At 63.4% G+C, this 20,883-nt stretch overlaps 7 protein-coding genes across 7 annotated transcripts in view; 2 read left to right on the top strand and 5 right to left on the bottom strand.

The window, feature by feature from the left end:
• Positions 1 to 147: 147 nt before the first annotated feature.
• GGTG_07870 (vacuolar protein sorting 55 superfamily protein) lies at positions 148 to 1,445 on the top strand. The gene is made up of 2 exons (XM_009225701.1): positions 148 to 775; positions 863 to 1,445. Exons 1-2 carry the CDS (start codon positions 520 to 522, stop codon positions 994 to 996), a joined length of 390 nt encoding a protein of 129 aa, XP_009223965.1. The 5' UTR covers positions 148 to 519; the 3' UTR covers positions 997 to 1,445.
• Positions 1,446 to 1,507: 62 nt separating this feature from the next.
• GGTG_07869 (aminodeoxychorismate synthase) lies at positions 1,508 to 4,739 on the bottom strand (the record flags this gene model as incomplete). The annotated part of the gene is made up of 2 exons (XM_009225700.1): positions 2,879 to 4,739; positions 1,508 to 2,825 (listed from the first exon to the last, which is right to left on the bottom strand). Exons 1-2 carry the CDS (start codon positions 4,327 to 4,329, stop codon positions 1,508 to 1,510), a joined length of 2,769 nt encoding a protein of 922 aa, XP_009223964.1. The 5' UTR covers positions 4,330 to 4,739.
• A 145-nt stretch (positions 4,740 to 4,884) lies between these two features.
• Positions 4,885 to 10,070, bottom strand: GGTG_07868 (hypothetical protein). Its single transcript, XM_009225699.1, has 2 exons — positions 9,608 to 10,070; positions 4,885 to 9,531 (listed from the first exon to the last, which is right to left on the bottom strand). The coding sequence occupies exons 1-2, from the start codon at positions 9,771 to 9,773 to the stop codon at positions 5,177 to 5,179; spliced, it is 4,521 nt and encodes a 1,506-aa protein (XP_009223963.1). The 5' UTR covers positions 9,774 to 10,070; the 3' UTR covers positions 4,885 to 5,176.
• Positions 10,071 to 10,236: 166 nt separating this feature from the next.
• Positions 10,237 to 14,502, bottom strand: GGTG_07867 (hypothetical protein). The gene is made up of 3 exons (XM_009225698.1): positions 12,258 to 14,502; positions 11,428 to 11,751; positions 10,237 to 11,362 (listed from the first exon to the last, which is right to left on the bottom strand). Exons 1-3 carry the CDS (start codon positions 12,325 to 12,327, stop codon positions 10,521 to 10,523), a joined length of 1,236 nt encoding a protein of 411 aa, XP_009223962.1. The 5' UTR covers positions 12,328 to 14,502; the 3' UTR covers positions 10,237 to 10,520.
• Positions 14,503 to 14,664: 162 nt separating this feature from the next.
• GGTG_07866 (phosphoserine aminotransferase) lies at positions 14,665 to 17,154 on the top strand. Its single transcript, XM_009225697.1, has 2 exons — positions 14,665 to 15,787; positions 15,890 to 17,154. The coding sequence occupies exons 1-2, from the start codon at positions 14,859 to 14,861 to the stop codon at positions 16,263 to 16,265; spliced, it is 1,305 nt and encodes a 434-aa protein (XP_009223961.1). The 5' UTR covers positions 14,665 to 14,858; the 3' UTR covers positions 16,266 to 17,154.
• GGTG_07865 (GTPase-activating protein GYP7) lies at positions 16,292 to 19,625 on the bottom strand. The gene is made up of 2 exons (XM_009225696.1): positions 17,166 to 19,625; positions 16,292 to 17,065 (listed from the first exon to the last, which is right to left on the bottom strand). Exons 1-2 carry the CDS (start codon positions 19,297 to 19,299, stop codon positions 16,650 to 16,652), a joined length of 2,550 nt encoding a protein of 849 aa, XP_009223960.1. The 5' UTR covers positions 19,300 to 19,625; the 3' UTR covers positions 16,292 to 16,649.
• Positions 19,626 to 19,743: 118 nt separating this feature from the next.
• Positions 19,744 to 20,883, bottom strand: part of GGTG_07864 (hypothetical protein) — a 2,901-nt gene continuing 1,761 nt past the window's right edge. Inside the window, exon 2 of the mRNA XM_009225695.1 lies at positions 19,744 to 20,871. Coding sequence (XP_009223959.1) covers positions 20,392 to 20,871 — 480 coding nt within the window. The 3' untranslated portion in view covers positions 19,744 to 20,391. The remainder of the gene's footprint in view (positions 20,872 to 20,883) is intronic.

The following is a 20,883-nucleotide window of genomic DNA, read 5'->3' as shown; positions in this document are numbered from 1 at the left end:
GAGAAGAGCTCAGCTAGTGTCAGGGGTTGGGGTTAGGCTGCTGGCTCGGCTGGGCAAAAGTTGTTTCCTGAGGCAGCCCAGCCAGCCAGCCAGCCCAGAGTCGGCCACCAGCAGGGCTCCACTCTCCAGCCGTCGGTGCGGGTTGCACGCTGACGACGCCGACCACATCCCAGTCTGGTCCGCTCCATCCCCTCCACCCTGTCGCAGAGGCTCCGACACGTCGCCAGCGATTGAGACTTGAGTCCGCGTCGTCGCAACGCACACGGGATCCCAACCATCCCACACACAGCAGCGGCAGCACACGATTGCAACACAGGACACACCGACCGTGGCCCAGAACCAGTCGCGGCCGATTGACGACATTGGATATACGAAATAAAAGCCCCCGAACAAACAAAGACCCTCCTCCCTCCAGCCAGCTCCAGCTCGGCAACCACAGTCCGACGACCCAACCGGCCCAACCGAACGAACCAACCTATCCCCTCCCGGGCGACCCCCCGTTCCGGGCGCTCCGTCAAGATGCCGGCCGCTGGGCTCAAGACCATAATAGCGCTCTCCTTCGTGCTCGCCGTCGGGTTCCTGCTCGTCATCCTCTCGTGCGCGCTCTGGAAGGTCTACTACCCGCTCCTGGTCGTCGCCACCTACGTCCTGGCCCCCGTGCCCAACTGGATATGCGGCCACTGCGCCAACCCGGACGAATTTGTCGAGAGCTCGGGCGCCGCCGTCCTTGACCTGGGCAGGTTCTGCACCGGCTTCCTGGTCGTCATGGGCATAGGTACGTTGTGTTTTTCCTATGCGCTGCGCGCCTTTCGAACGAGTTGGCGGGTTTGTTGCTGACATGGTCAACTTTGCGCTCCTATAGCTCTCCCTGTCGTCCTTGCAGATTCGGGCATGATCAGCGCAGGCGCCCTCGTCATGTCCGTCGCCGGTGGCCTCCTTATCTACGGCACTGTCATTAGCTTCGGCATGTTCTTCACCGAGGAGCAGGAGTTCTAAGAGGTCTCGATGGCCGCTCAGGTGCACGCTATCAGCAGAATCTAGGTCGGGGAATAGCCGACCGAGTCTGGTCGCTTCCAACAAGAGCAGCCGTTCCACTGAAACGTGGTTCAAAGCTCACATCATAACAATGACCGACCCGCATATTCCTCCGTACAAGGACAAGCGGGAGTGGTCGCTTCATGTTTTCAATAGTCTGTATATCATATCATCATCACTATCCACTACGGAGCCTTCCTTTTTCTTCTTGGCTTTTTTTTTTAGCCTCTGTTAACGTCGGCGTGGCTGCAGGGAATTGGGGATGTATGGGCAGTTAAGCTTGTCTATTTTATGATTTCATTGATGTCCCTAATGACCTCTGTCCCATGATGCTCCAGTTGAATGTGGGTGAGCAACAGTCTATATAAAGGCAAGGCAACGCTGGTTGTTGAATCCGCCTAGTTATGCACCCCCTGAACGCCCAGATAATATGAAAACGCCAACGATGCCTCCTCACGGCCTTCTCACGGGCTCACTCTTGGCAGGCAAAGATGCCAAGCGGCCCCGCGAGCTTGACAAACATCTCCTCGCGCTCGCCCTGGGGCGTACTCAGGATGGTGACGGCGCCGCCCGCGCCGATCCTCCAGACCTCGTCGCCGTCGGCGCCGGGCTCGTCGTCCCAGCGGAACATGCTCCGGATGGTGACGCTCCAGTCGCCCCTGCCCGAGACACACATGTAGCCGACGACACCCGAGTACAGGCTCCGCTCGACGTGGCCCTCGACCTCGCGCAGTATCTCGCAGCTACGTTTCTTGGGCGCGCCCGTCATGCTACCCGGCGGGAGGCTGGCGGCGAGCACGTCGAGACCCGTGTACTTTTCCACCACACCACCCATACCACCACCACCGTCCCCGCTCGTCGTCGTCGTCGTCGTCGTCGTCGTCGGCAGCTGGCCCTCGACGACGGTCGTCATCTGGAAGACGCTCCTGTACTCTTCGACGCGCATGAGGTCGCGTGCCGCCACGCCGCCGGCGCCGCAGATGCCGTGTAGGTCGTGGCGGACCAGGTCGACGATCATGAGGTTCTCGGCCTCCTCCTTGGGCACGTGCAGGACGCGCTCGGCGGCCGCGAGCGAGGGGACCGCCGCCGACTTGCGCACGGTGCCTTTCATGGGCCGCATCGAGCACAGGCCCCGCTCGTCGTGCTGCAGAAACCGCTCGGGCGAGCTGCCGACCAGCGTCGCGCCCCCGAGCCGCAGGTACGACGCGAAGGGCGCCGGCTGTCGGCTGCGCAGCGCGCGGAAGAGCTGCCACGAGGAGGTGGTGGAGGAGGAGGAAGGGGGAGGTGAGGTGAGTGAGCTACGGCGGCGGCGCTTCTGCGCGCGCGCCGCGGCGGCGCTGCCGCTGGCGGCCGTGGCTGCCGTGTCGGGCCAGGAGCCGGGGGCGACGGATCCGCGCCGTCGCCGCACGACCGTCTGGTCCGTGAGGCAGAGCTCGTACGACTCGCCCGCGGCGATGTACTCCTGGCACGTCTCAACCTTGGCCTCGTACTCGTCGGCATCGGGCTTGGCGATGGACGAGACGCTGAAAAGGACCCTGGACGCCGGGCCTGGCTTCGACCCACGGCGCGTACGCGGTTGCTGCTGCCCTTGGAACTCGTCGGCGGCGTCGCTACCGGAAGGGTGGCGCCAGCGCGGGGAGGCGCGTAGCGTCCTGATGACCGAGTCGATCCAGGCCTGACCCTTGGCGGCCGGGTCGTGCAGGTGCTGGACGTGCAGGACGCGCTTGGCGTGGTCGACGACGACGGACCTCGTGACCCAGCCGAGGCAGACGTCGGGCCGGCGGTGGCCCCTGTCGGCCGGGAGGGCGACGTTGATGCCGCTCAGGCCCTGCTCGTACGTGACGAAGCCCATGAACCCGCCCATGAACGGCAGGTCGCCGCCGCCGGCCGGGGAGGGGCAGCAGCAACGGGCCTGGCGACGCCGTCCAGCGGGAGCCGCCGCGCCTCGTGGAAGCCGGCCAGGAAGTGCCAGATGCTCGGGTGGCCGCCGAGGGGCACCTCCTCGCGCGACTTGGTCGGTGCCGCCGTGCTGCTGCTGCCGCCGCCGCCGCTGCTGCTAGCGGCTGGGGGCAGGACCGCGGTCAAGTGGCGGTCGCCGGCGTGGTACTCGAGCCGCAGCGCCTCGGGCACGTCGAGCGCCACGATGCTGTAGCGGCCGCGGATGTCGGGCGCGCCACCGGCCGATGCGCTGGCCGAGTCGAGCACGACCTGCTCGCCGCCGCCGCCGCCGCCGGCCTGGCCGAGGATCTCGACGATGTCGACGACGCCGACCCCGGGCGGCAGCGGGATGCTGTCGGTTGAGTGCTGGAAGTCGAGGGCGTGCGAGCGCCAGGACGGTGGCTGCTTTTGCTGCTCTTCTTCCTTTACAGCAGACGGGATCTGCGAGAGCAGGCTCGCGCGCCTGGACCGCCCGGCCAGGATGTCGTGCCCGCGGTCGATGACGCGGCCGCGCGCCTCGTTCCACGACACGGTCTCGCGGAACCAGTTGACCACCACCTTTGCGCCCTCGAGCTCGGTGCAGACCGACTCCGGATGGTACTGCAGGCCCCAGAAGGGCCGCTTGCGGTGCCGCACCGCCGCCAGGACCCGCTCGGGGCCGCCGCCGCCGCACTCGTCCTCGCCATCCCTCGGCTCCTCGACCCAGGCCAGCGGCACCAGCTCGCCGCTCCCAGGGCCCGCCTCCCACTTGCCCCTCCCACGCCGCCACTCGGCCTCCGGGACCGCGTCCTGCCCGACGTCGGCGCACAGGCTGTGGTACAGCGTTGCGCGGAACTCGCCCACGCCGGCGAAGATGTCGCCGCCGCCGCCGCCACTGCCACTGCCACTGCCGCCATCATCATCATCATTGTCCCGTACCAGGCCGCGGTGCTCGATGGGCCGCACCATGCCGTGCAGCGCGCGCCGCAGCCTGCGCACCGCGGCGCCCTTGGTACTCCTCCTCCCCGCCGCCGTTTCCGCCGCGGCCTCGGCCTCCACCAGCGACTGGAAGCCGAGGCAGACGCCGAGCGCGGGCAGCAGGTCCGCGTCGGGCAGGGCCCAGACGCGGCGCATCAGGCCCACGTCGGCGGCGACGGCGGGCGAGCCCGGGCCCGGTCCGCACACGACGGCGTCGTAGTGGGCCAGCTCGCGCGCAAAGGCGGCGGAACCCGTCGAGGCGGCGGCGTGGTCGATGGGCAGCACGTGCACGTCGACGTCGAGCTGCGTCTCCAGCATGGACGTGATGTTGCTGGAGAAGGAGTCGTAGGCGTCCAGGAAGAGGATCCGGCGCCGCGGGGGGCCGTCTGCGGCAGCCATGGTTGCTCCTCTCCTTGTCTTGGGGCCGCCCTCTTAGGGGTTGGGTGACGGGGGTGGAAAGGGGGGGTGTGGTAACCCCACGCCCCTATTCGATTGCCGGTTGCTTCTCCTGCCCGATGTGTAGAGTTGCGCTTTGTTGGTTCCTGGAGCGGTTTTTTTTTTCTCGTCTTTTTTCCCGTTGGCTCTGGACGCTGGGCAAATTTTAAACCAGGGCAGCCGCAAGCCTCAGCCCATGGAACGGCCAGCAAAGTGGGATTTTAGGGCCTGCTGGCCGTGGGCAAGGAGTTGAATCGAAGGCGACGGAAGAAAAGGAGGGAAGAAAAAATGGAATGTTTATCTTCGAGCTACCGCCACCTGGATGGCTCACAAAAAGCTCCACCAACACCATTAGCTATTGCCCTTTTGGTATGGGGCCCGAGAGGAAAAAGAAAGAAAAAAGTTGGTTTAGATCAGCGGGCCAGCGGGTTTTCCCGGCTTAACGTTTCCATAAAGCGTCTGGGTTGCCCCCTATTTTTTTCTGTTTGAGCCCAGCTTCAGCTGCTAGCGTCGAACGCTCTGGGCAGGGGTGTGTCATCAGCCCTCACCTCACCCTCGCTTTGGCGGCATTGTCACCTGTCACGGCATAAAACCCAACAAAAGAACCTTCATCTCATAATTCTTGTTTTTTTTTCTCCTTTTTTCTTCCTTTTTGGGCATATCCAACATCAATCACCCAACAGCAGACAGGCAGGTTATCAACAGTGGGCGAGGGGAGGGGGGTGTATAGCCACCCATGTACAAAAAGCAAAAATAAATAAAAAATAAAAGCCTCCCTCCCCCTGGCTAGGTCATCCAGGCACTCGCCCATTCACTCCCTCTCCCTGACAACGACGTAGCACGGTCGCCTCGTGTGCCAGATGCGCCTCTCCGTCGCCCCGAGCACCGCGTCCATGAGCGTCTGCGTGTCCGACCTGGGCCTCGGGCCGGCGCCGGGCCCAACCGGCATCCCTCCCCCATCCTCCTCCTCGGCCTTCTTCTTCTTCTTCTTGGCCTCGTCCCCCTCTTCCTTCTCGGACGCCGCCGGCCGCCACAGTTTCGTCTCCTCGACCGAGGCCGTGATCTCGAACTCGCCCCTGCACAGCGCCGTGACGCCGATGGCCACCTCGGCGCTCTCGCCGCCCGGGAGCAGCGGGAGCGTGCGCTGCAGCGTGCCGTTCCACGCCAGCTTGCGCGTGAAGTCGAGCGCCACGTTGAGCGACCGGTGGCAGAGCGCCGGCATCAGCCGGATCGTCGGGTAGATGGGCTTGGCTGTGCGGTTCGTCACCCGCGCCCGCAGCTGCGCGAGCTCGTCGACGAACACGTCGTTTTTCCTGTTGCCACCGCCGCCGCCGCCGCTCTGGCTGCCGTCAGTGTCGGCGTCGCCGTTGCTGCAGTCACGGCCCTGCTGCGTCACCCACAGCTCGATGCCGACCTCGTCCACCTTGACCGCCTCGATCATGCGGGGCGTCAGCCTCAGGTTGCGCAGCTCAACGTCGCCGGTCCGGCCGTTCACGGTGTTGATACTGCCGCCACCGTACGACGATGCGCTCCCTGTCCTCCACTTGGCCCCCAGCCGCTTTAGTATGCGATCTCGGTACCAGAACGCCTCCCTCGAAGCCCTCTCGGCCTCGGGCGAGATGGTGGTGCTGACGACGAACTGCCGCTGCCGCGCCGGGTTCAGCGCCGGTACCGCCTCGTGCGGGTTGTCGACGTAGAGCCGCTTAAAGGGCACCACCACCCGCCACGTGTTGCCGGGCAGTATAGTGTCGTCCAGCTTGACCCCGTCCGCCGTCGTCAGCTCGATGTGCATGTTGTTGGGCCAAGAGTTGCGTAGGTCTAGTAGGAGCAGGCAGTGCTCCTCGTCGGCGGGCAGAGGCGGCTTGGCTACGGCATCTTTGTCTACCTCGTCGGACCCTTCGCCATCGTGCTCCTTCTTGCCGTAGCAGCCCAGCAGCCTCCGCGGGATGCCGTCGTGGAGTGGGAGTATGTCGACCCTGGTCAGCTCCACGCTGGCGTTAACGGTGATGGTGAGCTGCAGCGTCGCCTGCCGCGTGTAGAACTTCTGCGGCAGCTCCTCGGGCGGCACGCCCAGATGCGCGTAGTCCACCTGGATCACCCCGCTCGTGAGCCCCGGCTTGCCCAGTATCTCAAACTCGAACGTGGCCTCCTCGCCTGGACCGATGTACCGCCGGGCACTGCTGCCACCACCGGCCTGCCCTCCCGCCTTGCGGAGCCGCAGCGCCTGCTTCTTGGCTAGTATCAGCTCGTACTCGTACAGCTCCGCCGGCGTCGCGTCCCTCCTGTTCAGCGCCTGCTGCAGCGGCTCCTGCGTAGAGTCCTGAAACGAGAAGAGGAGGAAGTCGGCCGCCGTCGTCTTGGACAGGTTGTGCAGCGTCGCCGTAAACACCTGCCTCTCGCCCTCGAGGATCATAACCGAGGACTGGGGCAGCGACGTGGACTTGACGACCACAATAGGCTGCTCCTCAATCACGTTGAGTGACAAGCGCTCGATCTTGGGTGCTGTCGAGGCCGGATTGGGCTGGCGCACGTGGTGCTCGAGCGCGGCCAGCCCGATCGCCTTTGGTTTAAGCTCGTCCTCTGGCTGCCACGCCTCTAGGAAGATGGGGAACCGCCGCTCCCGGCAGCCCCTGACCTTGATTATTGCTCCCGTGATGTGTAGCGGCCCGGGCGCCTTGGGAGTGCCCGACAGCCGGAGGATCTGGGTGCGGTAGGGTCCAAGGAAGGCGCTAACCACCGAGGACTCGAACGCGGCACCGTCAGCGTCCAGCTGCACGCGCTCGAGCTCTATCTCGAGGTCGTACGGGTTCTGCAGCGTGAGCTTGAACATGACCGACTCCCCCGCCACGAGGCCCTGGTCCGCCCCGGCCTTGTCAGGAACCTTCATGAACGGGTTGTGTATCAGCGGGTCGAGGTCCTGCGAGCTCCTTGCTGTCGACGCCCCGACGAGCTCGCTTTTCTTGTGCTCGGTCGGTGCCCGCGCCGGGGCCAGAGGCTCGAGCTTGACGCCCCTGAGCAGGAACTCGTCCCAGAACTCGGCGGCGATCTCGCCCATTCCCAGCCGCTCCGCGAGGCTCGAGGTTTTCAGGATGTTGGTCATGAGCCGGACCTGCTCCTCGCGCGATATTATCGGGGCCGCGTCCTCCTTCCTCGGCCCCGGCGCGAGCCCGCTGCCGGCCGTCCGCAGCAGGTCGCTAGAGTACCTCAGGACGCCGCTAAAGTCCGGGAGGGCCTCGGAGAAGTTTATGCACGCCCGCAGGATGTTGAGCTTCATGCTGGAGATGCCATAGAATCTAGCGCTGGCCTGCTTCTGTATCCTCGCCACGACCGCCGCATCCGAGTCGTCGCGTGACGGCTCGGTTCCCGGCGAGATCATGGCGGCCATGTCGAACCCGACCACCCCGTATGTCCTGAGTAGGAGGCCGAGGAAGGCATCCATCCCCTGCTCTATATCACCCTCCTCAAGCTCCAGGGCAGCAGCCCCGTTCGTCTGGCCGTTGGCGCCGTTCAGGGCCGCCAGCCCGGCGGCGGGGTGGATGCCGACCTCTGCAGCACCACGGGTCCGCGCCTCCACAAGGCCGCCTACAAGCACCGAGACTAGCTCACGCATCACCAATGCCTTCTTTCGTTGGTACCCCAAAACTCCAAGCACGGATGCGATGCCCGTCAGGATCACGACGCGGTCGACCGTGCTGATCAGCTCTGCCTGCGAGCTCGGGAACGCCTTGAACAACAGAGTCATTATCTGGGTCCGCGGCGGGGTGACGGTCAGGCGGGGCGACGACGTCAGCGCCTTGTCTGGCGCCTTGCCCGTCACGAGCAGCTCGATCGTCTTGACCGTAAGCCTCCCGTCGCAGATGTGGAGCGCCGCCGTGGTCTTGCAGAGCCTGATGATGGCCTCGGCGAGCGGGAGCGGCGGGAGGTGCTCGGACGATATGCGCGAGTACAGCCCGACGATGCGCTCCACAAGTTCCGGCAGGATGGACTGCAGGCTGCGCCAGCACTTGGGCTGGTTCGGGTCCGCGTTCTTCTCGGCCTCGATGGCCGCCATGGCTGCCGCAGTCGCGGCGTGGGCGGATGGCTTCTCGCCAGGGGGCGGCAGGCAGATGGTCGGCACCTGGAACTGGACACCGGCCCAACCGAGCATAATCAGGCATACGACTATCATCTCGAGAGCTTTGCCTTGCCAGATGTGGTCGTTAATCGACCGGGCGACGGTGGCGCCCTCGATGAGCTCCTTGAGCGCGTCGGGCCAGCGGCCGGCCATCAGGTAGAGGGAGCCCGTCACGATGGTGATCCTGCCCTTGCCCTTGCTCCTCCACCGCTCGTTGAAGCCGCCCCAGCCGAAGCCCTGCACCGAGACCCTGTCCTGGCTAACGCTCCTGGAGTTGTCGCTGGCTCCGCCGCCGGAGCGCGAGGTGCGCGCGTTCTGCTCAGGGGTTGGCGGATCCGAACCGAACTCGGACTCGGCAGTGGTCGGGAGCGCGCTGCCCACGGGGGTCGACGGGCGTGCAGGGGTGGAGCTGTTGGAGCCGAACCCGCCGCCCGAGCTCTTGGAGAGCACCGGCATGGACATGCGGTTCGAGGCCGAGGCCGAACTAGACCGGGCGGCGGGCGCAGATATTTGCGAGTTGCGCCTCATCGTATCGCCGCCGTTCCACGACATGCCGTTTTGGCGCATGGTAGAGGTTTGGCCGGGAGATTCCACGTAGGGGACGGCCTCGAACGACTTGGCCAGCATCGTCATCTCGGCCAGTAGCACGGCCGAGATGTCGCACATGACTGTTCTCATAGTCGTCCTCTTGCAGTCCTGGATGGGGGGCACAGTGACGATGCCTTCGGGTATCGGGATCGGCTCGTCCTGGTGCTCCACATGGTCGAAAACCACAAGTTGATGGACAAGCACTTTGGGGTACTGGTCGCGCAGCTCCTCGAGCTCCTGATATAGGGACCTGATATTCCTCTCGGCCGTGGTTCGACCGCCGCCGGACTGCCTCTCGGAGAGGACTGGGCTGTCCATCTCGGACCCGTCAGCGATGGCTATAATGGCCATGGGCTCTCGGTACAGGTCGAAGGGGTAGAGGCCGAGGTGCGCCGCGTGGGGGAAATGGGTCGCGAACTCGTAGAAGATTGCGCCATCGGGGAAAGCCAGCGGCGAGAACATGTCTGCGGGGAATTCAGGGCACGTCAGCAATGGGGGGTTCGCACATGGAGGGGGGTCGGGGCCGGGCGGCCGACTCACTTCTGTTCGGCCGGTTGTCCGGGCTGATATCCCTGAGGTGGACGACATGCTCGGCGGCCAGCCTCTCCAGAAAGCAGAGGAAGCGGCTGCGCCTTATCCGGCCGACGGGCAGCACCAGCGCCTTCACCCTCGCCGGCGCGATGGGCAGGAGAGGATCGGCGTTCATCCTCGGGTCAGCCTCATGCCTCCCTGTCGTCGCGCTCTACCTGGTCCGCTGTAGCTCTCTGTGCTGGGCCGGGGAGAGTCGCATGTCCAGGGGCGCGCGCGTGGGGGGAGAGCAGACGGGATTAGGGGGGGGTAGCGAGCCGGGCCGGGTCGGGTCAAGGGCAAACGTAATGCGGTGTTCGGGGTTGTGCGCTGCCTGGTGGGGAGGCTTCGTGTGTTTTTGCATTTGTCGTCGACACGTCGACGTTACCGAGGTATCTGGCGCCTGTACCTGCGATGGGGGCATCATCCATCATGCATTGGCGGCGCGGTCGGTGGGTCTGGGGCTGATCTTATCGGCACGTGGCCCGAGCGTTGTGGTCCGCAAAGGCCCTGCAGCGGGCCGTCGAAAGGTGCCAGCGCAAACACTCCAGGGGCAGATGCAGTAAAACATGGGTGGCAGGGCCCTAAAACGAATGTCGCATGTCGCACCATTGCAGCCCCGAGAACGAAACACGCATTGCTGCTATCGCCCTTCGCTGCCGGGGTGTTGATTTGATTCTATTCTCATTTCTTTCCACCACTAGGAAGTTCAAATCAAGCAAGACATTCGATTCCAGAAAAGATCACCCACAACCTCATTAAGAATCAAAACATAGCGACAATATCTAGTATCTACTGCTCAAACATGACTCCAACGACAATGACGCCTCCGCTGTCCCATAGCACGCATTCCCAAAAGTTCCTTTTACCCTAGCATACCCCGACTTCACGGGCCAGCCGATGTCAGGTCCGCCTCCTGGTCCCTGCCAGCCTGCTCTTGCCCCTCGGCGCCAGGGTGGTCGACGCCGGGCTCGTGGATGTCGACGGCCAGGCTGGCGTCCACAAAGTCCTCGAGCTCCTCGGTCACGGTCCGCAGCTTCTCCTTGACCGCGATGCTGCCCTCGAACCCGACGATGTGTCGCGCCGGCGGGTTCTCGTGCCCGCCGATGGCCGTGAGCGCGTGCACCGTCTCCATGACGAGCTTGTCGAGTGCCGCCGCGGGCAGCCGCGGGTACCGGTACAGGATGGAGTCACCACTGCTGCTGTTGCCACTGCCACCGTCTCCACTGCTGCTCCCGCCGGCCGCTGCCTGTTGTTGCTGCTGGTATTGCTGTTGCTGTTGTTGCTGCTGCTGCTCCGCCACTGAGGTCTCCGGGTGCGCATTGAGCACGTTGGTCAGCATCTCGCGGATCGAGGGCGCCGGGTTGACGTCACTGTCGTAGAAGGGCAGCTGCGGCGTCAGGATGATGCGATTGGTCAGCGACTGGATCTCCTTGTTGGGCTGCACGATGGTCAGCTTGATGTTGAAGGGCGCTATCTCGTAGGCGAGCGAGTCGCAGAAGCCCTCGAGGGCCCAGGTGGCGGCCGTGTAGATGGGCATGCCCGGCGTGCCGATGTGGCCACCGATGCTGGTCAGGATGATGATGTGACCAGTATGCTGCTGGCGGAACTGCGGCAGCGACGCCTTGATGAAGTTGACCTGCGAGAAGAAGATGGTCTCGAACTGGTCACGCACCAGGTTCTCCGTGGCCGGAGACGTGGACAGTTCCTCAACGGTGCCGACGACAGCTGCGGAGGTCAGCACACGATGTGATATTGTCGTTTCGTTGGACAGCACTCAACGCGCTACTTGCCTTCAAACTTGCAGCATAGCAGAATGTCTATCCGCCCAAAGACCTGGACGGCCTCGGCGACGGCGGCGCCGCACTGGCCCATGACCCTGCCATCGCAGCGGATGCCGCGGATGCGGTCCTTCCAGCCCTCGCGGTCGCGGCGGCTGCTCTTGCACTCGTTGATGAGCTCGCGGAACTCGGCGCTGCGCTCCTCGTTCTCCACCTCGTGTGGCGGTAGGCAGGCGACGACGTAGTCGCCGTGGGCCAGCAGCAGGCGGATCAGGCGGATGGCCAGGGGGGAGAGCGACTGCGTCAACAGCCACGTCCTGGGCGAGTTGTGCGTTGCTGGACCGTCCATCAGCCGGTCGGTTCTCCACGCTCCATGCGCAGGGAGGGGTCAGGGATTCTGGGGGGAAGGGATGGCTGGGATGTGTGGGATGGTGGAGGGGGCGTGTGGTTAGAGGTAGGCGACACGCATCTGGCGCGCACGCGACAAGGCGGCTTCGCGGTGTGGTGTGTAGCGGCAGCAGTGGTAGTGACAGTGGTAGTGGCGGCGGCACGTGTGTATGCAGTGGGTGTTGGAAAGGGATGCATCATAGCTGGTGTGAGCGTGTGCGGGGGACGGCTCAGGTGGGAGCGGGCTGGAAATGGATTGAAGGGCTGGGCCACCACCTAAACTGGCGCTGCCGTCCTAGGTTATCTTGTTTGATCCATTTCGGACGGGGCAGAGATGGAAATGGAAGGACCACTTCAGCCTGCCTTGCGGCAGGCCCAATCGTAGAATTTCCTGCTTGAATTTAGGCCGGATTGAGAGAAAGCCAATGACACGATGGAAAATCGGTGCTGCTCACGAAAAGATGCTGCTGGCGCTGCATGCAAGTGGCGACTCGGGCCAGCCTCCGAGTTCTTTCGTTCCGCCATGGCTTTTTTTTTTTTTTCCCTTTTCGTGTTGTAGCTGCCTCTTGGCTCTTCGCTCAAGACTCTTGTAGCTCCCGGCGATTTTCGCTTTGCCTGCTGTTAGCGAAACCGACCGACGGCCAAAAACAACGCCAAGTCACCTCGGCATCAAACATCCTCCAGCGACTCGATGCGCCAATATGATAAACCAAAGAAGAAATGGGCAAAAGTCGAGGAGAGGATTGCTGGGACAGGTAGATCCGCCTCCCCTCCACCTCAACCTCCCCGGCCTTCCTGAAATCTGCTTATGAGGCGCAAGGCGCCGCCCCGGGTCTGACAAGGTGCCGAGAGCTAGTGCTGGTTGGTGGAGGCCGTCGTCGGCCGGATATAGGCGATGCGCCGTGCTAGGCAAACAGCCTGTGGAACGGGCACAGTCCAGGTTTTTTATCCAGACAAACGCCAGCTCGGCTTCTGTCCCCTAAAAGACACCCCAGCGTCACCGAGTGCCGTGTGGCCGCCCCGGTGCTCGGTGAGACGAACAGAGTTTTCCCAGTGCTCTTCCCGTGTTGTTCTTAGAAGGGATCGAGCCGCTTGTCAGCCAGATGCCTGAATTGTGCTGTTCTTGAGGGCGCTGTGTGGAACCCTGATAGTTGTAGGCGAGAGCGCGAGACATGGAACGTAGGTAGCTAAGGTAGGTATGTTGATGTGTAGGCGGTAAACAAGTATGGGGTCGGGTGCGTGCAAGTGAAGCTATTGCCGTCAGTTGGCGGATCCTACCGTCTCCAACCACAATTGATCAGGGACGCCTGTTCCTAGACTCGAGGGATTTGGGGGCCATTTGCTCGGAGGGAAGGCGGTATAAATAAGCAAGACCCTCGGAAGACACGCCGGCATGGAGCCCGATGCGAAGTGGTCAAAAGGAGGCCATGGGACCATGAACTCGAGGGGCACTGAGCTCCGCCCTCTGCCCGAGGCCCCAGGGCGACTCATGATACGATGTGTGCCCATAAACCCATAGCAGGCGTGGCACCTATACAAGCTGCTGACAGAGACTTATATCATCGCAGATCCGTAGGTGGAGCGATGGGCACCCGCATGCCGACGAGACGAGCCCCCGGAAATAAATCGCGGGGATGGGAGGGGAGGGGAAGGAGGCCCATATTCGCACGTCTGGATGGGGCACTCGACACTGCTTGGTGCGGGTGCTTGGTGCGTTTCCCCCATGCACGTTCTGTGTGATGGTGACAAAGGCCAGGCCAAGCTCGCTGACTCGCAGCGGTCGAGGGTAAACGTTAACCCAGCCCACCGCCCTGCCGGGTTGACTGGCTTCGAGCCGTTGACCTCGAACCTAGGGCTTGTCCGGATGACGAACCAGCCAGCAGCAAGATCGAATACGCCGGCCGACACGAAGTTCTCTCTCTCGACGTACACGTACCAGTACGAACTCCCCGATCAATGCCGACGTTTCGTTTGCTTGGCGTAGCATCCGCTTGAATATCCGCCCCCGGACGCATCAATCATTATTCGAAATGTTCTGGATCTGGTATCGGCCCAGGCGCCAGAAACAGGACATGCTTGATTAAAAGCCCGATACCAGCCCGCATGGAGAGCTTCAACGGTAGCCAATCCCGCCGCCCGGAGTTCCTGACCGGTTCACGCACCCCAGCGCCTGCGCTGGCCCAGTCCTCGGGCGTTTGGTCCGACGTTTCAGACGGGCTGCAAGCAGCCCATTCCCGGGCGTCTCTTGGTTCTAGGTCTTGGGCAGACTGGAAGCCATGCGCCCTGCTGGATGATGCTCGCCCGGTCTGGTCGGCTGGCCGGTTGGCTGGTCCCCTTCGTCCCCCTGACGAGCCCGCCCGTGCGCCGACGCAAAGCCAGCGGCCTGGTCGTCGGGTAAAGTGTAAGAAAGGGACAAAAGTCTGGGGAACCCATGAGCCCCTTGTCCAGGCTGGCTGCAACATTCCTATTGGGCATTCAGCACACCAACAGGCCTTCTTGCTCTGGGGTCGTTTTGACGAGTTGCTTTCCCTTCTAAGGTGGCTGCATCTTCATCTTGTGCGTCCCATGTAGCACAACTTGGTGGTTTGCGTCGCCGGAAGACGGATGGACTGGCGTTCTGCAGCATCATCCATCATGCACTCCGCAACTGTTTGCTCTGGCCCATGATGATGTGTTTGCAAGCACCCTCTCGGCGTCAAGCGTGTGTAACCTACCCCCAAGTTCGGTACCACAAACCCAAGCTAGCTCCCCTCGGGACGGCAGGGACCCGCACGTCAACGCTTGTCATCCCTGGGGGCGGCCCTAATAGTGGGGGGTGGTGCCCCACCAGCGACCCCGCCAGGCAGATCCGAGATCGGGACAGGCTCTTGTGTTCGGCTTTTACAAAGAAAAAAGAGTCATCGATGTGACAAAGGGATGTGACTCGAACGGGACTGCTGTTTCAGCAGGAAATACCAGGTACTGTAGTACGGTCCAAGACAGACAACACAGTCGAGTCGAGGGAGAAGCCGGTGACCATCCCCCGTTGGCACAGGACAAGAGACGAAGCAGCAAAGATGCCCTCGAGAGCAGACATCACCTACTTCGGCGCCGGCCCGGCCGCCCTCCCCACCGACGTCCTCGAGCTGGCCGCGGGGGCGCTGCTGGACTACAACGGCACGGGGCTGGGCATCGCCGAGCACAGCCACCGGTCCGAGCACGCGGCCACCATCATCAACGAGGCCAAGGCCGACCTGGCCTCGTTCCTCGACGTGCCGCTGGACGAGTACGACGTGCTCTTCATGCAGGGCGGCGGCACAGGCGGGTTCGCCGCCGCCGTCTACAACCTCGTCGGCGCCTGGGTCGTCCGCCAGCGCGCCGCCGCCGTGGCCGAGGGCGCCCTGGCCGCCGACGAGGCCGACGAGGCCGCCGTCGCCGACGCCCTGCGCCCGCGCCTGGCCTCCCTAAAGCTCGACTACCTCGTCACGGGCGGCTGGTCGCTCAAGGCATCGCAGGAGGCCGAGCGCCTGCTAGGGCCCGAGCATGTCAACGTGGCCGCCGACGCGCGCGCCTGCTCCCCGGACGGCGACCGTGGCAAGCGGTTCGGCGCCATCCCCGCCGAGTCGACCTGGCGCCTGTCGGACGACGCCGCCTTTGTGTACTACTGCGACAACGAGACGGTCGACGGCGTCGAGTTCCCGGCCTTCCCCGATTCCCTGCGGCCGCGCGCCGACGGCTCCGGGGGCGGCCCCATAGTCGTGGCCGACATGTCGAGCAACATCCTGTCGCGCCGCGTGCCCGCCCGCAACTTCTCCGTCATCTTCTTTGGCGCCCAGAAGAACCTGGGCTCCACGGGTGTCACCGTCGCCGTTGTCAAGAAGTCGCTGCTGCCTCAGCCGCCCGCCTCGCTGCTGCGCAGGCTGGGGCTGCCCGTCGGCCCCATTGTGCTGTCGTACGAGACCATCGCCAAGAACAACAGCCTGTACAACACGCTGAGCATATTTGAGTGAGTTTTCAAGTCTGGGACACCCTTTAGACCCCTACATTTCACAAGCCTGCCCCCTCACTTCCTATCTGCACCTGTATAAAACAACCAACACCAAATCAGCGTCTACATCGCCGGCCAGGTCCTCAAGAAACTCCTGGCCACGTACGCCACCGACAAGGCCGCGGGCCAGGAGGCCGTATCAGCCTCCAAGGCCGCCCTCATCTACGGTGCCCTCGACGCCCACCCGGCCGCGTACCGGGTTGTGCCCGACACGGCCGCGCGCTCGCGCATGAACATCTGCTTCCGCGTCGTCAGGGGCGGCACCGACGACGACGCGGCCGAGAAGGCCTTCCTGGCCCAGGCCACTGCCAGGGGCCTGACGGGCCTCAAGGGCCACCGCAGCGTCGGCGGCATACGTGCCAGCAACTACAACTCCATCCCGCTCGAGGGCGCCCAGAAGCTCGCTGCCTTTATCGAGGAGTTCGCAAAGGCTTGAGGGGCATCTGGTTAGGGACAACGGTCTGTGGAAAAAGTAAAAAAACTTGTTCGGATGTGCTAGATTCATCTTCTAGGCAAAAAGAACGAGGGCGGTTCAACAGAGGCCTCGGTCGCGGCGTTACTGAAATTGTCCTTTTGCGAGTGGACTTGGGTATTTGACCACTCCACGATCCTAACCCGCCGTGTATTATACTATTCATGACTACCTACATATCTAGGGGTTGATGAGAAATGTTATTCCCAACCCAAAACACGCAAAACCTAAGCAAATGCTAACATCCCCAAATTTCCAAGCCTCTCAAACACAAGTCTCGGCGATGGGGTCAGAAACCAAGATAGATAAATACAATACGAAGAAAGAGAGTAATTCAAGAGCAACCAATTACGTCTTCTTTTCAGCCCACCCGTCGCCATTTTGGGCCACCTCATTCCTAGGGAGGATCTTGACCTCCCGGCTCAGCAGTCCCCTCAGCTCAGGGGTGATGACTTTAACTACCTCCTCTGGCGCCTTCCCGCCTGGCGATTTTGCAGCCCCGCCCTGAGCAGATCCCGATTGCGGCTGCGGCTGATTCCGTTGGCTGGTAGACGACGAGGGGCCCGAGGGCGAAGCTGAGTCTGTGCCACCGGCAGCTGTGGAGGCGGAGGACGATGACTGCCCCAGTTGAGGTCTCGAAGTGCGCGGTGCCGGGAAATTGTCCTTCTTGTCAATGGCCTCAACCAGCCGCTGGAATCGCCGGAAGAGAGCCTCCGCCCGGATAAGGGTGGATTCGAGGTCCATTGTGCAGGAGAGCTCGTTTACTGTTTGTTTGAGAGTTGATCAGCAATGGCACATCAGACTACCCAAAACATACACCCCCTTGAAAGAGTCTCCAAGGGAAACCCCCTGCAATAGACTTACCGTATTTCAAAACCTCGTCAAAGTGCTTGAGGTGGTTCATCATGACATCCCTATGCTTCTCGAGGATGGCGAGGGCAAAGAAGAGGTGGAAGCTACTGGTGAGGCGGTCGGTCCAGAGCACCTCCCACAGGCGCAGGACGTCGTCCCACGCGAACTCGCGCTTGTACCAGACGAGCAGCATGCGGAAGAAGAAGAAGAAGTTGGTGCTGTCGGCCGACCGCAGGTGCGCGTACAGCTTTGGGTCCATGAACTGCACTAGGTGGTCGAGGGCGAGCAGCTGGGCGCGCATGCCCGACTGGTCGCGCAAAAAGTTGCGCTCCATGCGGTCCATGAAGTGCTGGAAGCACCAAAAGGCCACGGCGTCGTCCTGCACCACGGCGTAGATGGGCGCCAGCAGGTCCGACATGCCCTGCACGTAGCCCAGCTCCCTGTTGTACTCGTTGTATGTGAGTAGCAGGTCCTTGAGCTGCTCCAGGTGCACGTTGGTCCCCGTCGCCGCGAAGGGCGAGTCCGGGTCCGGGTGCGGCTGGTTCTCGCCCGCGAATATTGACACGTTGCGGTCCGTCCGGTGCACGTCCTTCTCGATCCGAGCCCGCTGCTCCCGCCACCACTCGCCCATCTCACCCTGGCCCCCGAGGTCCACGAGCCGCTCCCACCAGGCGCCCTTGAGCTTGACGTAGCCGTCCCGGAGCGACGCCAGCTGCGCCCTGCGCTCGTCTGCCGTGCTGTACCAGTCGTGGACGCCAAGGAGGAAGAGCCACGCTTCCTTGCGGACGCCGTCGTCCGGGTCCAGGCCGCCGTGGAAGATCCTGTCCTTGACCTCGTCAGGGGTGACGCCGAGTCGCCCCGTGGTCGGGTCGAAGAAGCCGTTCCACTCTTTCAACGTCACGACCCGCCGCTGCTCCTCGAGCGAGAGGGCCGAGGCGCCCTCGAGCAGCTCGAACTCGCCGACGTCCGTGTCCTCGAGCTCCATGACCTCGCGCGCCGTCCAGATGCGCTGGCGGCGGTCCCGCTCGCTCTGCTCGGCGATGCCCATGGCCCAGCGCGCCAGGTAGATGCGGGCGCTGTCGAACTCCTCCTGCAGCGTCTGCACCTCGGGGTTACGCATGAGGCGCCGAACCTGCGGCGGCACGCGCGGGTTGTCCAGGACGTCCTGCGCGGCCTGTCGCGTAAAAGTAGTCACCTGGCTGAGCTTCTCCATGATGTTCCACCCCGTCTCCTTGACAAACTTGGTGAGGGGGTCCATGCCGCCATCCCCGGGCCTGGGCGCGACCGCCGACGACGGGCCTGCGGCGGCCCCATCCCGTGCGCCGGCGCTCCGGGGCGAGCTTATGGTGGGCTTCCCGCCAAAGGCCTCCATGTCCTCCTTGCTCGGTTCGACGAGGTAGATGTTGGGCTCGGCGCCGCTGCGCTCGACCTTGACGTAGCGCCGCAGCCAGCGAAGCACCTCGTCGCCGCCCCAAAACATCTGCCCTTCCCTGCCGAAGGGATCGAAGCTCTCACGCGCGATCTTCTTTTGCCGCAGCATGGTCGACTGGCACTCGCTGTCGTGGAAGAAGAGGGCGGGGAAGGAATCGCCCGCACGCGTGTTGATGATGACGGAGCCGAACCACCAGCCCAGGCTCGGCGGGCGCACCAAGAGGCTGTATATGGCCGAGACGGGGACGGCGAATGCGTAGTGGCCGAGGGAGCCGCTGTGCGTGGTCACGGTCGGCGGCGGCGGCACGAGGAACGACTGTCGCGGGGGCGAGTCGCCCTCGCAGAGATCTACCTTGACGTAGACGCCGGCCGAGTCGCCGAGGGAGGACTCGGGAAGCCACGCGAGGAGCAGGTCGGAGGAGGAGGGGTCGGTCGCCGAGGGCCGCGACGCGGACGAGGTCGGGCGGCCGTCATCCCGGGCGGGCTTCTGCTGCAGCAGAGCGATGTACCCCGCGATGTTATCCTTGGAGGACGGGGTAGGGTGTATGTACACCTTGCCCTTGGAGTACAGGAGCTTGACGCCCCGGCCCGTCTCGGTGTTGGTGATGGTGTTGTAGTCGCCTTCCTCGTCGTCGCTCATGGCGTAGAGGCTGCCGGATGGTGAGGGGGATCGTCGGGGTGGTTGGTTTCCGGATGGGGCGGTTCCCAGCGTCATGGTTGTGAACGGTTGTTCACAAAGGCGATGGCGTCACCGAAACAGAAAGGGATCGGGCCAACGGTAGGCAGACGCTTCGGAGGGCGGAGTTCGGCTGGCGGACCTCCTAAACTGCTGTCTTGGGCCTAATTAAGCATCCCTAGATTGATGAGAGGCAGAGATCGAGGAAGTGGGGAGCAAAGAACCCGAATTTGGGTCGGGAAGGCTAAGGGACTGTAGGGAGCATCACGGAGGCCGTTCATGTGAGCATCAGGTGTTGGCTGTTTGCCTGTGAGACACGTCTGGGCCGCCACCACTGAGAGCGGCCATCACACTAGCATTGAGCTGATGAGGTCGTTTGTACCCCGCCACTGCAGCGCCCCACACGCGGGCTACGCATGTGTATGCGCCTCCCCGCACGGGGCGTCCCCAAGTACTAGCACTACTTTTCACAGCCTAAAAAGCCTGTGCTTTGGGGTCGGGGTACATTGAAGGTCCCAGCCCCGGGCAGGGTGGACAGGGGTGCAGCCTGGAGCCTGGCCACTGGAGGCGAAGGTTGCGTCACCACCAGCGCGGCCTTTAGAAGGCACTGGACAGGAATAGTTGACAGACGGGCATAAACAGTAAAGGACCCAAGAAAGAGGAAGTTTTCACAAACGATTCAAAAGCTACAGAGAAAATCCTCATATGTTTGCAAAGGGAATGTGGGTTGCAATGAGAGTTCCCTGGCCTGCAGGCTCAACGGCGCCGTGCGTTGTGGGATTGTCGAATAAGAGCAAAGCCAGTATGCGAATCGATACACCCACCGCAAGACGTATGACCCGGCAGTTTAGAGAAAGGTTATTGAACTGTATAAAGCCCAACATATTCTGGACACACGGTTTCGGGACTGCATCCATCCAGACGCCGCCATCAAGGTGACTATCTGTCCGCTCGTGTCGTGGGTTCTTTGTTTGCACAGCACCGCGGCATGCCTAGGCATATGTCGACACAGGCACGACCGAGTTCGATATCGAGGGGACCTTCTTCGTTGTTAGAGTGCCGGCTGATGGCAACCGTGGTGACATTTTGTGACAGCGACGGCTCCGCCGTCCATGGTATTTCGCCGCCGCGTCATCGCATTCGCGGCCCCTGGGGTGGACCTCTTCTCGGCCCTGATGGCAGGCCGCCCGCTTGTCGTCCACCACCACCGCCGCCGCCGCCGCCACCACCATAACCAGATGGCTGATTATCGTACATACCGCCCGGCGCAGACCTGTCCTCGTAGCCCCCTCCGCCTCCCCCTCCGCCGTAGCCACTACCACCTCCTCCACCTGCCCTACCCCCACCGCCGTAGCCCGCCCCGTTATCACTGCCGTACCCGCCGCCGCCGCCGCCGCTGCTGGGAGCCGGCGGCTGGTACGGGCCGCTGCCGACCGGGCTGACGGTCCTAGCGCCGCCGCTGGCCGGGCCGCCGCCGCGGAAGAGCTTGTTCCGTAGCCTGTCCTGCGCCGACCCGCCGCTCCCCGGCGGCGGCGTGCCGGCGCCCGGCCCTCCCCCGTATGCCGTCTGGTAGCTCCCGGCGCGCTGGCTGGGCAGCGGGCGCGCCTGCACCTCGTCGCGCGG

This window comes from Gaeumannomyces tritici (assembly GCF_000145635.1).
Source record: "Gaeumannomyces tritici R3-111a-1 unplaced genomic scaffold supercont2.4, whole genome shotgun sequence".
Taxonomy (NCBI): Eukaryota; Fungi; Ascomycota; class Sordariomycetes; order Magnaporthales; family Magnaporthaceae; genus Gaeumannomyces; species Gaeumannomyces tritici.
This window is presented reverse-complemented; position numbering and strand designations above follow the sequence as displayed.

Excerpts from the sequence above, each read along its gene's own strand:
- GGTG_07870 (XM_009225701.1), top strand. The coding sequence starts at position 520 with ATGCCGGCCGCTGGGCTCAAGACCATAATAGCGCTCTCCTTCGTGCTC. Across the intron at positions 776-862 it reads CCTGGTCGTCATGGGCATAG|CTCTCCCTGTCGTCCTTGCA; the intron begins GTACGTTGTGTT and ends GCGCTCCTATAG.
- GGTG_07868 (XM_009225699.1), bottom strand. The coding sequence starts at position 9,773 with ATGAACGCCGATCCTCTCCTGCCCATCGCGCCGGCGAGGGTGAAGGCG. Across the intron at positions 9,532-9,607 it reads GGACAACCGGCCGAACAGAA|ACATGTTCTCGCCGCTGGCT; the intron begins GTGAGTCGGCCG and ends AATTCCCCGCAG.
- GGTG_07867 (XM_009225698.1), bottom strand. The coding sequence starts at position 12,327 with ATGGCGGAACGAAAGAACTCGGAGGCTGGCCCGAGTCGCCACTTGCAT. Across the intron at positions 11,752-12,257 it reads AGCGCCAGCAGCATCTTTTC|CAACGCACAACTCGCCCAGG; the intron begins GTGAGCAGCACC and ends TGGACGGTCCAG. Across the intron at positions 11,363-11,427 it reads GCTATGCTGCAAGTTTGAAG|CTGTCGTCGGCACCGTTGAG; the intron begins GCAAGTAGCGCG and ends TGACCTCCGCAG.
- GGTG_07866 (XM_009225697.1), top strand. The coding sequence starts at position 14,859 with ATGCCCTCGAGAGCAGACATCACCTACTTCGGCGCCGGCCCGGCCGCC. Across the intron at positions 15,788-15,889 it reads AACACGCTGAGCATATTTGA|CGTCTACATCGCCGGCCAGG; the intron begins GTGAGTTTTCAA and ends ACACCAAATCAG.
- GGTG_07865 (XM_009225696.1), bottom strand. The coding sequence starts at position 19,299 with ATGACGCTGGGAACCGCCCCATCCGGAAACCAACCACCCCGACGATCC. Across the intron at positions 17,066-17,165 it reads TGACGAGGTTTTGAAATACG|TAAACGAGCTCTCCTGCACA; the intron begins GTAAGTCTATTG and ends TCAAACAAACAG.